Source organism: Lissotriton helveticus, chromosome 1_2 (assembly GCF_964261635.1).
Source record: "Lissotriton helveticus chromosome 1_2, aLisHel1.1, whole genome shotgun sequence".
In the NCBI taxonomy this organism is placed as follows: domain Eukaryota; kingdom Metazoa; phylum Chordata; class Amphibia; order Caudata; family Salamandridae; genus Lissotriton; species Lissotriton helveticus.
This window is the reverse complement of record NC_136058.1, coordinates 209,711,268-209,726,881: the sequence shown is the minus strand read 5'-3', so window position 1 is coordinate 209,726,881 and position 15,614 is coordinate 209,711,268. Positions and strand designations below refer to the sequence as shown.

The 15,614-nt window shown below is 39.7% G+C and overlaps 1 protein-coding gene across 2 annotated transcripts in view; it reads right to left on the bottom strand.

Moving 5' to 3' along the window:
- The window catches only part of SPATA6 (spermatogenesis associated 6), a 478,099-nt gene that overhangs the window by 143,248 nt on the left and 319,237 nt on the right, over window positions 1–15,614 (bottom strand). For both annotated transcript variants that reach the window (XM_078671405.1, XM_078671396.1), the window contains exon 7: window positions 3,271–3,370. In XM_078671405.1, the coding sequence (XP_078527531.1) occupies window positions 3,271–3,370 (100 nt within the window). The remainder of the gene's footprint in view (window positions 1–3,270; window positions 3,371–15,614) is intronic.

The following is a 15,614-nucleotide window of genomic DNA, read 5'->3' as shown; positions in this document are numbered from 1 at the left end:
AACCGAGGATATGGACACCATACCTTACACTGATGTTCAATGCCATTCTGGGGGGAATGGAGGTGCCCGATACTTGGAGGGGAGCAGAGGTGGTCCCAATTTACAAAAAGGGATCCCCCCTGCTGCCTGCCAACTATCGCCCCATCAGTCTCATCGACATATCACAAAAACTTTTCGGTAGACTGATTCTGAATAGACTCCAGGCATGGACAGAAGAGATGAACATTCTATCACCCTATCAGGCAGGATTCAGGCAGGGTGTATCGACTATAGACCAAATTTTTAGGCTAAATCTTCTTTATTGGAGAACAGCCGTAATCGAGGGCGGGACTTTATACACTATTTTCGTTGATCTACGTGCCGCCTTCGATTTGGTACCCAGATCGAGGCTGTGGAGAGTGATGGAAGAGCTGAACGTCCCAGGTGATATTCTGGCAATACTGATGAGACTTCATCATAACAACTATGCCCGCGTAAGGTGTGGCAAAGGTGGCAAGCTAACCGAAAGGTTCCCCGTTCGCAGAGGGGTGAGACAGGGTTGTGTGCTTGCTCCGACCCTGTTCTGCCTCTTTGTGAACGGGGTTGTTGCCCACCTAAACAGGATTGCCAATACTGATGCCCCAAAGTTGACAGAAAGCAGGGTGCCTGCAATTATGTTTGCAGACGACACCCTGCTGCTGTCTAAATCCCCTATGGGGATCCAACGCATCTTGGACGGCTTTTTAGAGTTTTGCTCTGAACGTGGTCTAGAAATCAACCCACAAAAAACCAATATGGGGGTGAGCTGTTGGGTCACTCTCAACTCCCTAAACTACAGTCAATCGAAAACAAATTCCTGAGGCAGGTCGTTGCCCTTCCCCAGAGTACTCCTCTATTCCCCCTCAGACTAGACCTGGGAATTCGACCAATAACAGAGGAGCTGGGACTTAAACCCCTAACCTTTTGGAGGCGTCTGTGGTGTAGCCCAGACCTTACAAACTACAGAGAGGAATTACAGGAATTCCTGGAGCTACGAAATGCCAAGAAGATCCCCTGGTTGATCTACGTTATGGGAATGCTAGAGGAGATGGGATATTCTGAACTATGGACGGATCCTTTAAAATCTTGTGTAAAGACTCCAAAAAAGGTACTAGCGAGAGCATACTATGAACTGATGCTCACAAGAGCTACTGATGCCACTCGAGAAGGATCCTTGACACACTTGTTCCTAAAAGTGAAAGACTCCTACTGTCTTGAAAGCGCTCTAGACGCTACTTCTCCTGTACTAACGAGAAAACTATTTTTACAATGGAGATATGGATGCCTTCCCCTAGATTCATTTACAGCGTCATGGCAATCTCGCTCCGCCGTAGCAACTTGTCCAATGTGTGCTCATCTGAAGGAGGACGATGTTCATGCCGTCTTCTTCTGCAAGGGCTATGAGAGGAGCAGGAAATATTGGTTAGTCCCGCTACTCAGGAACTTGGGTTTTAGATCTTTTCAACCTGCCTATAGAGTTTTAAAGTCAGATTTCTCTCCAACTGTAGTCTTTGCCCTATCGAAATTTCTGACCTCTATGTGGTTCACTCGAAGCCGATTGATGAAAAGACTTGTATAAAAATCCCTTGCAAGATTAACACTGTTTTATCTCTCCTGATGTTTTAAATGTCTTAAATATTGGATCACATCATGTTTAATTAGTCTTTTAAGTTGTATAAAAGCTATGTATCTTTTATGATCTGTGATCGAAATAAAGATTTTTTGAAATGAAATAAATGGTTCTTGAATTGTTAATGCTTGTAACTCACTTACTCTTCTAAGTGAAGTCACAGCTACTAAAAAAGCAACTTTCCATGTAAGGAATTGCTATTCACACTTATGTAATGGTTCGAAAGTAGGACCCATAAGTCTTGTGAGGATAACATTTAAGTTCCATACTGGAGAGGGTGGTATTCTAGGAGGAATTATTCTTTTAAGTCCCTCCATAAATGCTTTGATTGCAGGTACTCTAAACAATGACAAATGTTGTCTGTTTTGAAGATATGCTGCTATAACAGCAAGATGTAACCTGATTGAGGAATACGCTAAGTTAGATCTTTGCAGATGTAAAAGATAGCATATAATGTTTTGTATGGAAACATCTAAGGGATTGATGTTGTTATTTGTACAATATACAACAAACCTTTTCCACTTTGCTGCATAACATGCTCTAGTGGAAGGGCATCTTGCTTCTTTTATGACATTCATACATAAGGTGGTAAATTTAGATATCCAAATTCTAAGACCTCAGGAGCCAAATCGCTAGATTGAGCTGCATTGGGTCTGGATGCATAATCTCTCCATGGTTCTGTGTTAGTAGATGTGGAGAGAGTTTTAGTTTGTGAAGTGGTACTACTGACATCTCTAGTAGCGTGGTGTACCAAGGTTGTCTTGCCCATTTTGGTGCTATGAGAATCAGTATGAGAGAATGTTGCTGTAGCTTACGAACCACTAATGGAATTAGTGGGAGAGGTGGATAAGCGTACGCAAATTTGTTTGACCAGTTCATCCATGCGCATTGCCTTTGGATAATGGGTGTGGGTATCTGGCAGCGAAGCTTGGGCATTTGGAGTTGTGGTTTGTAGCAAACAGATCTATCTCTGGTTGACCCCACTCTTGAAAAAATGGCTGAAGAACTTGATGATGAAGTTCCCATTCGTGTATCTGTTGTCTATGACGACTTAACAGATCTGCAACTTGATTGTGAACTCCTGGTAGATGTTCTGCTAATAGGAAAATGTTTTGAGGAATGGCCCATCTCCATATGCTCTGTGCCAGCCGGGAGAGCTGAATAAGAAGTGCGATTTTGAAAAAAGAGAAGAAATTGGCATTTTCACCACCTACCGTAAAGTATTCCTTCTAAACAATATTCATACACACAGAAGTCAAATAAGAGCATTATTATCTTACTCTCTGGTAGTCACTTTATTGAAATCACAATATTTCAGCAAAACTTGGAGAGGGTGCATGGGTTTTGGAGATTATCCCATCTTCTAATGAAGGCCATTTGTAACTTGTTTCTGTGTCCTTAGCTCATATATAACACTGCTTAATGGGCAGTTTCAGGCAAAAGGAAAATGACTGAGAAGCTTGTAGTCATTGTACCCAATGAAAAAGTCCAGAGAAAACAGTAAAAGCAAGAAATTTTTCAAGCATTAAGGCAGTAAAATGCATATCTTGGAGTTGAAACCTTGGTTGATATTGTTCCTTCATTTCGGAAAATCAAATTCAACTTTTCTTGCAAGAACTTACAAATGTTAGCCTCTGTCGCGCTCCATGTGTCCTTAAGATCTTCTTTACTCTCTCATGTATTTCCTCCCAGCTTGCTGACATACTCAAGTCAGGGTGAAATCTATAATCAACAAACAAAAAATAGATTTTTAATCAAAGGTGGGTTTATTGTCTTATTCTAAATTTGCAAATATGTTAATTTCTTTTGGACGCTATTATTTACCTACCGCCACTCTGCTATATCTGAATTTATTTTTCGTATTTTTGGCTCCCAGTCTCAAAAGTGAAGTGTCATGTGGCACTCCTGGCTTTAGGACAGGGTGTGACATTACGGTGAGTAGAGATTTATTTATTTATTTTGACAGTTTTATATAGCGCTACTGGACCCGAGGGTATCAGAACGCTCTACAAGGTAGGTATACATACAAGAAGTAGTTCACAGTGTGCATTAATCATGAAAGATATAAAACATTACATTCAAATGGATATGAGGTAGCAATATAAGACGACATAAGCCGCGTGAAAATAGTCATGGAGGATAAAAGACAAACCCCCAGATTCATCATGCTCCTCTTTTGCGAGTCCTTAATAGCGATTATTAAGGAATCGCTATTAAAGACTCGCAAAACGGGATGCATGTAGAAATCGCAATATTTTTTGCGATTTCTACTGCTTCCTTATTTGCGATTCGCTAATTGCTAATCACAAATAAGGAATGACTCCCCATTCATTCCTATGGGCCAAAGGCCCATAGGAATGAATGGGGAGTCAATCCTTATTTACGATTAGCAATTAGCGAATCGCAAATAAGGAAGCAATTTCAAGGGTGCCAGGGTGTCCAAAGGACACCCTGTAGCACCCTTGAAATGATGATTTACACTGGTGTTGCGCACACACATGTCCAAAGGACATGTGTGTGTGTAACATCCAACTTAGAAAAATGCACTAAAGTGCATTTTTCTAAAGTGCATTTTTCTAAGTTTTCGCTATTTACCACAAAGTCAGACTTCGCGGTAAGTAGCGGCCAAAAATTGCGAAATCGCAATTTTAAAATGGTTCATGAATTGCATTTAAGGAATCTCAAATAGAGATTCCTTAAATGCAATTCGTCGCAATTTAGCGATTTAAAATTTTGCGATTTTTGCATTTGGGATGATGAATCCCAAATGCAAAAAAAGCGCTTGCAAAGGGCCAGATTCGCCGATTTTTGCTTCATGAATCTGGCTGAAAGCTTTTAAATGATTGAGTAGGGAGGAGAGGAAGCAGATCATAATGGGGATGGAGTGTGTAGAGAAATGGCGAGATCGGGGGTGTAAAACAGGAGGAGAGGAGGTAAGAGCAGTGGGAAGGGGGTGGGGTGAGGGGATAGTAGGGGAGCAGGAGTAGACAGTGCTCGAATCAGAGACATTAGGTGCCCCAATATTTGTTGAGAAGAAGTGATTTGAGCCTTTTTTTTGAAGAGAGGGTAGGAGGGGTTGCAGCGGAGATCCTTGGGGAGGGAGTTCTAAATCGTAGGGGCATTAAAAGAGAATGCACGGGATTGGGCTTTTTTGCATTTGAGTTTGGGCGGGATTAGGACAAGGGAGTTAGTGCTCCTAAGGGCCCTAGAGCACCCAGCTTTTTTTAATTTGTCAGCAAGATAAGAGGGGGTGTTTAGGTGGAGGGCTTTGTGCGTGATACATGCAATCTTGTATGTGGATCTTCCTTCGATTGGGAGCCAGTTGAGGTTTTTAAGGACAGGAGAGATGTGGTCGAATTTTTTACAATCGGAGAGAAGTCTGGCGGCGAGGTTGAGAACACAATTAATCGGTCCCAGGTGGATTTTAGGGGTGTCAGCGAGTGTTGCATTACCATAATCAATTTTGGACAGGACAAGTGATTGGACAACGATTCTAAAGTCATCGGCTGGAATAAAAGGTTTCAGTTTTTTGAGGTGATGAAGGGTGAAAAGAGCACTTTTGGCAGCTTTTTTAATGTGTGGGATGAGAGTCAGGTTTAGATCAATGCTGATGCCTAGGGATTTGACAGAGCTGGAGGTGGAGAGGGGGCAGTTTAGAGCTGTGATATCGTTGATCCAGAGTTGAATAGGGAGAGAGTTGCTCTTGGCGCTAAATAGGATGATTTCAGTTTTTTTAGGGTTCAATTTGAGATGATTGAGGTGGAACCAGGCTTGAACTTTAGTCAATGTGTCGTTGAGGTGAAGGATGTCATTATGGGATTTGATTTTGTAGTAAATTGGGGTGTCATCGGCATAGAGGTGGTAGCATATTTTGGCTCATTTGAGAATGAGGGTGAGTGGTTCCATGAATAGATTGAATAGGTGGGGGAGAGGATAGAGCCTTGTGTGACGCCAAGTGAGAGCGGTTGGGGTTTGAAGAGGCATTGCCTGAGCTTAATTTGTTGGGATCTGTTTTGAAGGAATGAGGAGAACCATTGGAGTACGGAGCCCTCAAGAACGAAGCGAACTTGAAGGGTGTTAAGAAGGGTGGGATGGTGGACAGTATCGAATGCCGCGGAAAGGTCAAGGAGGATTAGTAGAGAGGATTCACCTCTGTCTAGAGAGCGGTGAATGTCGTCTGTAATATTGAGCATGGCCGTTTCAGTACTGCATCCTTTTCTGAAGCCCGATTGGAACATGTCAAGGAGATTGAAGGAGACGATATGGTTATCAAGTTGGGAAAGGACACATTTTTCTAGGGCTTTTGAGAGGAAGGGAAGGTTAGAGATGGGGCGTAGGTTGTTGAGGTCATTGGGGTCGGCGGAGGAGTTTTTGAGAATAGGGGAGATTTGACCTAGCTGGAGGGAGGTGAGAACACAGCCCGTGGAAAGGGAGGAGTTGATGATATTGGTCCAAAGAGGGGCGATGATGTGCTTGAGTTCTTGGACCAGGTGAGAGGGAAGAGGGTCTTTAGTGTGAGAGGACGGTTTGAGTTTCGAGATTATGTTGATGATAGCTGTTTCAGAAACAGGGGCGAATTCGCTCCAGGAGGCATTGTTTTTAGCTTGGTGGTGTATGAGAGTGGAGACTGGGAGGGGGGAGCTGAGAGTGGTTGGGAGTTGTCTTGAATCGGGGGAGAGAAGGGCGGTGTTGAAATCAGAGGATAATGATGGAAGCCAGGGATTTGGAAGAGTGGCGGCTATCTTGTAGCAGAGTGTTTAGCAGTATTTGGAGGTTAAAAGGAATGGTTGGTGGAGTCCTGTCCATCTCACTACGGGACTAAGCAGTCCCCACATAGCTAAGCATGCCTTGAAGTAACAAAGTTAAAACTTCTTAATAATCAACATCTTACCTTTGTCCTAAGCAAACCTCAATATCTTTTCTTTCTAGAGCCCCTAATTTAAAGTATTCAACCAGACCAAAAAAAAATCAAGAAAGTACAAAAATATACTTTCTCACATCATAACATTTTTAAACTCACAGTTTGTCCTCAAACAATTAACTTTCAGATTCACCTAATTTAATTACAAAAATGATACTAGAGTATTTCAGCTTACACAACTTGAATACCATTACAACTAATGGTATTACCACGTATAACCTTTACCATGCATTTTTGTACAACTCATATGCCTTTACCACGCCTGCCTTTACACAATCCCTCAACGCATATCCACCCTAAACCCTAAAATTACCCTTGCCACTTTGTAAAATTACGCTTACCTCAGAAGGGTAAGCATAATTTACATAGTTCAGGAAATGTGACATAATTTGTAGCCTCCATGGGTAGTGTTATGCTAGAATATCACAGTTTGCAGTGTTCAGGCAGCAGTGTAAGACCGTACCAATAGAATGTAAATCCCTGAAGAGTTGGTTTAAGCTACCTGCTACAAAGGCCACCAGAAACATTTTCACATTTAACACCATGCAATTTTTGCAAGGATTCCGTTGTTTTCATATAGAAGAAAGTGGAAAACAAAGACATGTTGGTCAGAAGACAGAAAAAGTAGAACTATTCAAAATCAGTGCTAGATTGTATCCATTTTGCCTTGCTTTGTCCACAGGACGAATTTAAAATAAAAGTTTCTGCTATAGTGTGGGAAAACATTATAAAATTCCTCACTGATTTATATTTTATATCATGTTTGGAGTACAGATTATTAAATTAAATTGTATACTCAATTGTTTAATCAGAGGCCAACAAGGTAGTGGAGAGACAGAGTAGATCTATAACCAATAATATGACAGTGAAAATACTACAAACTGCTGGTCAGAAAAAGGCAGGTGACAACTTATTTTGACAGATCCTGTACTAGAAGCAAGCAAAAGTGAGAATAATTTTCGACGTATAATTTAAATGCAATATTACTAACATGACTGAATGAGGAGATAGTATTAGTTAGTTGACTAGAGATCATCATCCATTTAGTGTGGTCAGTGATTGAACGTACAATCCTTTAAGTTATGTTTATACTCATTTTGGTGTTTTAATCCACTCACAATGCATATGAAAGTATCTCTCCAGATACTACTACAAACTAGACCAGAACACTTCCTGTGTTTTAAATAGCTTTTGAATAAGTAGGAGGGAATAACACTACAAAGCACCATAGTTATCGGTAGTACCCAACTGGATATTTTCAGTACATGCCAACCCTGCTCAAATAAAATTAAGACATGCATATCGGCTTCACAGATAATGTGCATTACCCATAAATATGAATACTATGATCAAGACACAGTAACAAACAACTAAAGAGATGTGAAGGAAAAGCAAACTAACACATTTATGAAAGGGAAACTAGTTTTAAAAATTATATTTTGCTCTGTTTAAACAAAATTGGGACAGGATTGCCATTGCCACACTGGGAGACACTTGAAACAAGCACAGAATTTAGATATTTGAACAGTTAAAACTAGAATTTGAAATGCACAATTCACAAGCATTTTGACATTAGCAACTAAGACATACAATGTTCAAATATATACTCAGAGACACGGAACTGATAAAAGAATTCACAGTAGAGGATAGACTTTTTAAAGACAAAGTTCACATGAAGACAATATCCATTATCTATAACACATTAGTAAACAATATGTTACACTCCTTATATACATGAAGGTGTGATGGGAATGAGATATGTGCCCAGAGAAGGCTGTAGGTTGATAGGGCACATTGCAGGATCCAAGAGGCGTCTATAAAGAGTTTCATCTAGTTTAATGAAAGACATTGAACAGGGTTTACTACTCTAGCTTGCTGGCTTTGGCCAAGAAACAAACGACAAATGCAAATGGATACACTATGTGTGGATACTTACCCCTTAAAACACCTAATTGATCGGAAGAAATGAACTCACTACCTCTCAAATAAGTGCTATTTGTTGTAGATATGTTGCAGTCTTGGTTGTTTAATGAAATAGGCCTATATAAGTTACAAGTATGTGATCTTATCAGTTTTAGGAAATACTCAAATTAATTATTCAACAAACGACTCATAAAGACCCACATTATATTGAAAGTTAATAAATAATTACAGTTAGTAATAACAAATCCCTGAGGAAAAAACGTTATAACCCTTTACTGGAACAACATCCAGTCCGCCGTCTTAACCAACTTAAGTGAGAGTAAATCATAAAAGAAATTTCTAATTAGCAGGATTTTCAAAGTAATTTTTACCTTCCTGAGAAGTAAATGACAGATCACACTGCACTAGATGCCTATAATAATAATCTGAAAATTTGTCAAGTTTACAGGAAAAAATTTGAATTTTGCCACTATTTCCTTAGAGGATTCAAACAGTATGTCTTTTTTCATACATAATTGCATAACAGTTTGCTACACTCAACAGCATCAAGATAATATTTTGCCTTTTCAATTAATAACTGATAGCCTGCTCTATTAAATAAGGAAGTGTTAAGTTTGTACCATAACATTTGAAATTCAAATCAATTAAGATAGTATTGAAGGAAATGAATAAACTTCAACACTTATTTGCGTTCGTAAATCAGATATTTTAGAAATAAACTTCTTATTTTCATGGGTCATAATGGAAACTATTTTGCTTGACAAAATATCCCAAGAAAATTGTAGGTACAAATATATACCAGCAATAGTATTTCTCTTATGTAGAATTTGACAATATGTTTAAACCATTAAAAAAATAGGTGTAGTAATTAATGATTTCCATCATACTTGAGCACAAAATGGCCTCCAGAGTAAAGACTCGGACCCCTCTTTTAACATGTATACAGAATTCTTTTAATTTTACAATATAATACGGTATAAGAGCACTTATTTATAACAGAAACTCTAAAAGAATGGAAGGGAAAAAATTTGATTAAAACAGAGTTTTTGAGTTGAATAACCCTGAGTTTGTTGACAATTTGATCAATTGCTCAAGCAAATGAACTGGATCAATATCACAATGTAACCATTTCATAAGACTACCGTTTATGCAACAGTGTGATAGAACACTAGTTAAACACAACAAATTGATATGCTGATACTTTGTATGTATTCAGCACTGACAAAAACGTCAAAATTCTGAATGAAAATGGATTTCTAAAGAGGTAAATGAACGATGACAATGTCTCACACCACTTTTGTGAATCAAAAAGAGGTATGAATATATGTGTACACGCAGTAAAGAGATGATACGCTTTCCTTCTGACACAGAAAGGAATTCAGCTTCAGACTGAAACAATAACTTCACCAGATAATTCTGTGGACCGATCTGAAAGTGCTAGTGTGTGCATGGTGAAGAATCTGTCTTGGCACAGCAAAACTTTCAGTTTAGTTTGAAACATATATATTCAAGATAGCTGGCTTAGCTCCTGGAACTCGTCGAGACTGCTTGCTCAGCTGAGTAGCATCATAAGCATATAAGTATAAAAGCACATTTAGGTGCAAAATCTCGCTCGGTGCAATACTAAAACGGACTGTGGAATTACATTTACGCACAGAGAGGAAATGTAATAAGAAGATGTAATATTAGGTATAAAAGGCATGCATCAGTATGACATCATATTTGGATGACGGCAAGTGTGTGGAAACAACTTTAGGAGCACATACCACTTTTAGGAGGAAACACTTTTGTGAGACAAATCACATTTAATTGCAAAATAACATTTATGTACCTAATCACATTTAAGTGCAACAGCAGAGTCGAAATACCCACAAAACAAAATTCACATTTGTATACAAAAACACATTTGGGTGCAAAATCATATTTCAGTGCAAAGTCACGTATAGGTGCAACATTGTTTTTTTGTGCTGCATCACTTTAAGTTGCACCGTCACTTGAAGGTGCAACTTCACCAGGCACCCTGTTAAGAGCACCAATCAAAAATGTGAGCAAAATCACAGTGACATGAAAAATCGCATTTAAAATTATTATTTTTTTTTAAATTGCATTAAAAAACCTCATTAGATGTTGTAATATATTTGAAGGATACATGAACAATGTATCACCGACCACACCACATCCCCTTCCCTTCCCTTGACATCTCCTTTCACGTCCAACAACCACCATAGTAAATCACCTAGGGCCATATGTAGGTAATCTCTATTTACCGATTCCTAAATACCAAATTTTACCGAAACGGTATTTCAGAATCTGTGAATACTATGTAGGTAAAAATTCGGTAAATTTTACCGATTCGGTATTACCGATTCGGTATTTACCGATTCGGTAATTCCCATTCATTCCTATGGGCCTGGAGGCCTATAGGAATGAATGGGAAGCCATTCACTATTACCGAGTCGGTAAATACCGAATCGGTAATAGGAGGAACATATTCAAGGGTGGCAGGGTGTCAGGTGGCAGGGTGTCACATTGACACCCTGTTGCACCCCTGAATCGTGCATGTGTGCACCTGTGGCACACATACATGCCCTAAGGGCATGTAGGTCTGCCACATGGCACTGAGAAAAAAGTAAAAAATTGCTTTTTCAATCTGAACGTCGGATGAATCACAGTACCTGGGGAACATTTCAGATAACATGACATGGTTGCCTGGGAGGCATTACATGCACCGTGGAGTGTAACCTCCCTGCAAAATAAAGAATGGTCTAAAGTATTCTTGCAGTCTCTGACGCTAAGAAAATCCTAAGTTGCACCATTCCCGCAACGATGAGGAAGAGGTGGGACCCGCACCTCATGTTTAACCCCTGCACCTAGGACTTCTTATCTGCTTACTTAATGGTGCTGCAAGCAGTATATGAAGTGGAAGGTTGTGATCGGCAGAGAAATAAATTTGTGTATTATCCAATCTGCACTCTGCACTTCTGCAACAGTAAATGGTTCATTTTTCTAATGTTTCTATGTGTAACAGTGTAAGCTGCGTCTTTCTTAGCCAGAATGATCTGTGCCTTTGTTAAGTTGTAAAATAAGAACAAACTAGTGGCATTCAGGTGTTTCCATGGAACACAACCTGTGCGTAAAGTCTGATGAGTCCAACTTAGCGGCATAATAAACCTACGCTGTGATTGCTTATGTTGCAAAGAGGACATGTTGATGTCAATACCACACAATAGAATGTTACACAGAGAACATATCCTAGTGGATATTGTAGTCATACCATTGTCAACTAGTACTAGAGCCTTCTCTAAATTTGCTCTGCCAAGCTCACTTAGTCTCTCAGCAGCTTCCTGCTGTGAAATTTTCCATACTTCATTGTATATTCCATACAGAAAGCGCTTTTGATGTGGCTTTCAAGGACCTAACAAAAAACCCTGTAAGGCCATGTCATCAGAAAATAGAAACAGGTGCCGTTTGACCTAAGAAAAAGTTTAACGTTTTAGCCAATCTGGGCACAACTTTCCAATGCTGTATGTTGTGCTCACTTCTGCATGTTCTGTCTGCACATTACGTGGGTCTGGCCTATTTATCCTTAATCCTTTTATGTTGTCAAGAAAAAATGTGCCTGACATCTGTTAGTATCTAACAGCCACGCTAACCATGCCTCCTGATTAGAACATGAAGAATTGTTTGTCCCATTTTTATGTATGTTGTCAAAAGTGTCCTCTGTGTAGTTTGCTAATTGCTGCCAATCCGCAAAGCGTGCAAATGGGAATGTTTTCTTTATTAAGATCCTTTATCCTGTCCTAGCCGAAACAGGATGTCTGCTGCACAGTTTTCTTCAAGAAAATCATTAGGTGTGGTAAAAAGCATGCTCTAAATAAAGCCTCATTCCACTGAACCTGCCCATCTCTAGTTCCCTATATAGATTTTTAAATAGACATTGTCTTTCTAAAAGTCAAACCCTTGTTTCGACGATTGGGAAATAAAAGATAGAGCATAAATCAATTTGGTACGGGTGAGCATATTTTTCTTTGCCTGTGATGGTGTGAGTTTAAAGTAATATGACTCTGGGTCTTCTGGATTGTGAGCAAAAAAATATGCAAACAACTGTGCAAATGTTTTTGAGCTACCCAGTGGTGGTGTAGGGCAGTGTTCCTGTTGTATGTAATTAAAAACTGTACGTGAAGTACTTGCTTTATGTAAACAATGGTGACTATTATGGTGAAAACAAAACATTTCATCATAATTAGATGTCCCATCACACATTTTGTCAATATTAAAAACTGTGTAATGCTCTAGATCAGTAAGCATTTCATGCACTATGTTAATGTCCCAATCATCAGCGATGTTTTCACTCAAAGAAATAAGAAATGCATAAGGTATTTGTAGAGTTTCAGTCGGTCCAAATATATCGTAGGATACCTTATCCCAAACATTTCCATCATGAACCGGAACACTTTGTGTGATGAAGGATAGGGTTTCAAAACTTCCTTTACCAGTTCTACAGCAGAGCGTTCTTGGAGATAATGTCCATCCAGTAGAATCCAGATGAAAAGTAATAATATTGTAATCCACATGTATAACCATGGAGAGATAAAATATGCCTTTTTGAGCCAAATAAAAAGTTCATGTGATCCCCTTTGTGGAGGTGGACCTGGGTCTGACGTAGCTGAAGGGAAGTCATCAAAGTCAACAAAATAGCCAAAGGCGGTTTTTACACATTAGGAGACTTGTGTAGCTGTGTATAAGTTGTAGATGACTCTGGCGGTGGTACACTGCGGTAAGCACCATCACTGTGTTTACAAAATTGAAATCTGTGTTTCCGTACATGATGATTGTATGGCATCTGTTGATGTAACAGGAGAAGTGATGTTTCAGTTAGTTGTCCCCAGCCGGGGAGCAGAAGCTTTATCGTTGGTCAAAGCTTTCAACAGGACTTCCTGTAGGGTAGTGAGAGGAGGCAGGTAACTACTTAGGAGCCCTCTAGGCCAACTATGCAGAACCGGCCACATGATGTGGTTTGAAGTGATCAATGGACACAAATCTCTTGTGTTTGCTACCAGGCAGGGGCGGTAAAAGTACAGTTCTAGTACCTTCAACAGCCAGGACAGGTACAGGTCTCAGATCTTTGAGAAGGATGCTGCACTTCATTCCAGTTGAGCATCGCAAGACGGTTGTCTATGCCTTTATAATCTCTAGGCTGGAAAATTCGAACAGTCTTTACTTGGGCCTCTTAGTTTTTTGATTCAGCACCCGCTGCTGCTGCTCGGCTGATTTTGAAAATCCTGTCTCTAATGTGGTGTCTGGTCATCTTCGTGCACTTCACTGGCTTCCCGTTAATAAGAGAGTCCAATTTAAAGCTCTGATCATAGTCTTCAGTGTCTACTACCAAAGGGGTCCTCTCTAACATAGGAGCCATTTCAAACCATACACACAAGAGAGACTTTTGAGATCCAATAATCTCGAACTCTTTTAAATCCCTCCTATTCACAGAGTCAGAAGAGGAGGCAGATCCTCCATCTTTCTGGCAACTAAGCTTTGGAACACAGTGCCTCTTAACTTGAGAAGTAGCCCGTCTGATGCGGTCTTTAGAAAGTTCTTAAAAACTCGTCTATTTGATTCTGGTTAAGGCAGCTGTCACTGCGTTCTTTGCTCTCTTTCTTTTTCCACTAGTATTAGGATATCTCCTCAGAGGTAGCTGTGCCCTTTATAAATGGGATTGTCTTGAATTGTATTGTATTTGTAGTGCAGAATCAAATATGTAATATACATATGTTGCAGTGAGTGAGTTGGTCCATTGTATCCATCCTGGACGTAAAGCTTTCACTGTAGGAAAGCTGGCCTGATAAACAGCCTCTAAAGCTGAAAAGGGAGTCACATCAATTATTTGTTTCCCCTGAGCCAATGATCTTTCTTTCATTACAGCAGCCTGTACTGCCGCCAGGATTTTTCTGTTGGTGCAAAACACAATTCTGCATTTATATATAAATATGATTTATTTGCAAAGGGTACCGTATCTCCTTTATTGAACTTGACATAGATATATCCTGATGCATTAGCAATTATGCAGATTAACAGATGTGTGGTGTTAACACATGTGTGTAGGTGTCTGGAAGCTAGCATGTCAGCTTGTACTGAATGTAGAATTTGTGTGTTCAGCTGTCAAATGTGTGCTTGAGAAGTCTGGACGCATCAAGTCGTAGAACAGTTTTACCCATGGTGCATAATCGGGTATGTATGCTCTGCCAAAATTCAGGAAACACAATATTGATTGGAGTTTATTCAATGTGTTTGGTGGGTATAACAGTGCACACTTTTCTAAGAAATATGTTGCAAGGCTTCTGCCTTCACTTGACGGCTCGTATCCCAAGAACAGGACACTGACATAGACAATTTTTGATTTTTATAAATAAAATTTGTAGTCGATGCGACAACATCCTAAAACTATGCGATCTACTCTAGCCAAGTACTTTGAAAGATCATCATCCGGAAAGTATATGTCATAGACATAGGACAAAGCCTGGTCATCAAAGTCTTGTAAAAGTTCTGTTATCCGGGCTGAGAACACATCAGAGCTATTCTTATACCCCTGGGGCAATCAACAGAACTCTTTTTAAGATCTGAGGGCACTGAATGCAGTCAAGTACCTGCTTTCAGGTGCTATATTTGGCAGAAAACTGTTTGATATGTCTAATGTGGATCTGTATTTTTTACACACTATATTGTTCATTAGTGCTGCACTGTGAGTGTTCTGTAGAGAGCATGTGTGTGTAGTGGTGTTCAAGTGTCTGTAATCTTAGAACACAACATATGAATGGTCTGGTTTCATTACTGGAAGCATGGGATTATTCATTGGGAAGGTGCAACTTTCTAATATACCTTGGTATTCAAGTTGTGTGAGGATATCTCTAACTTTTTTATCAGCTTCATGGTTAATGGGGTATTGCCATTGTGATTCTGGGCTTGACTTCCCCGGTATTATGCGATAAGGGGATCCATCAACCCAACCCACATGGTTGCGGTATAACGCTGGAGCTTGCCCTAAGGTCCACTCCCTGGTATATGAATGTTTAACTAATTATGGGACAAGGTTGGAAAAAGCAGGTAAAATTACCGTTTATCTCC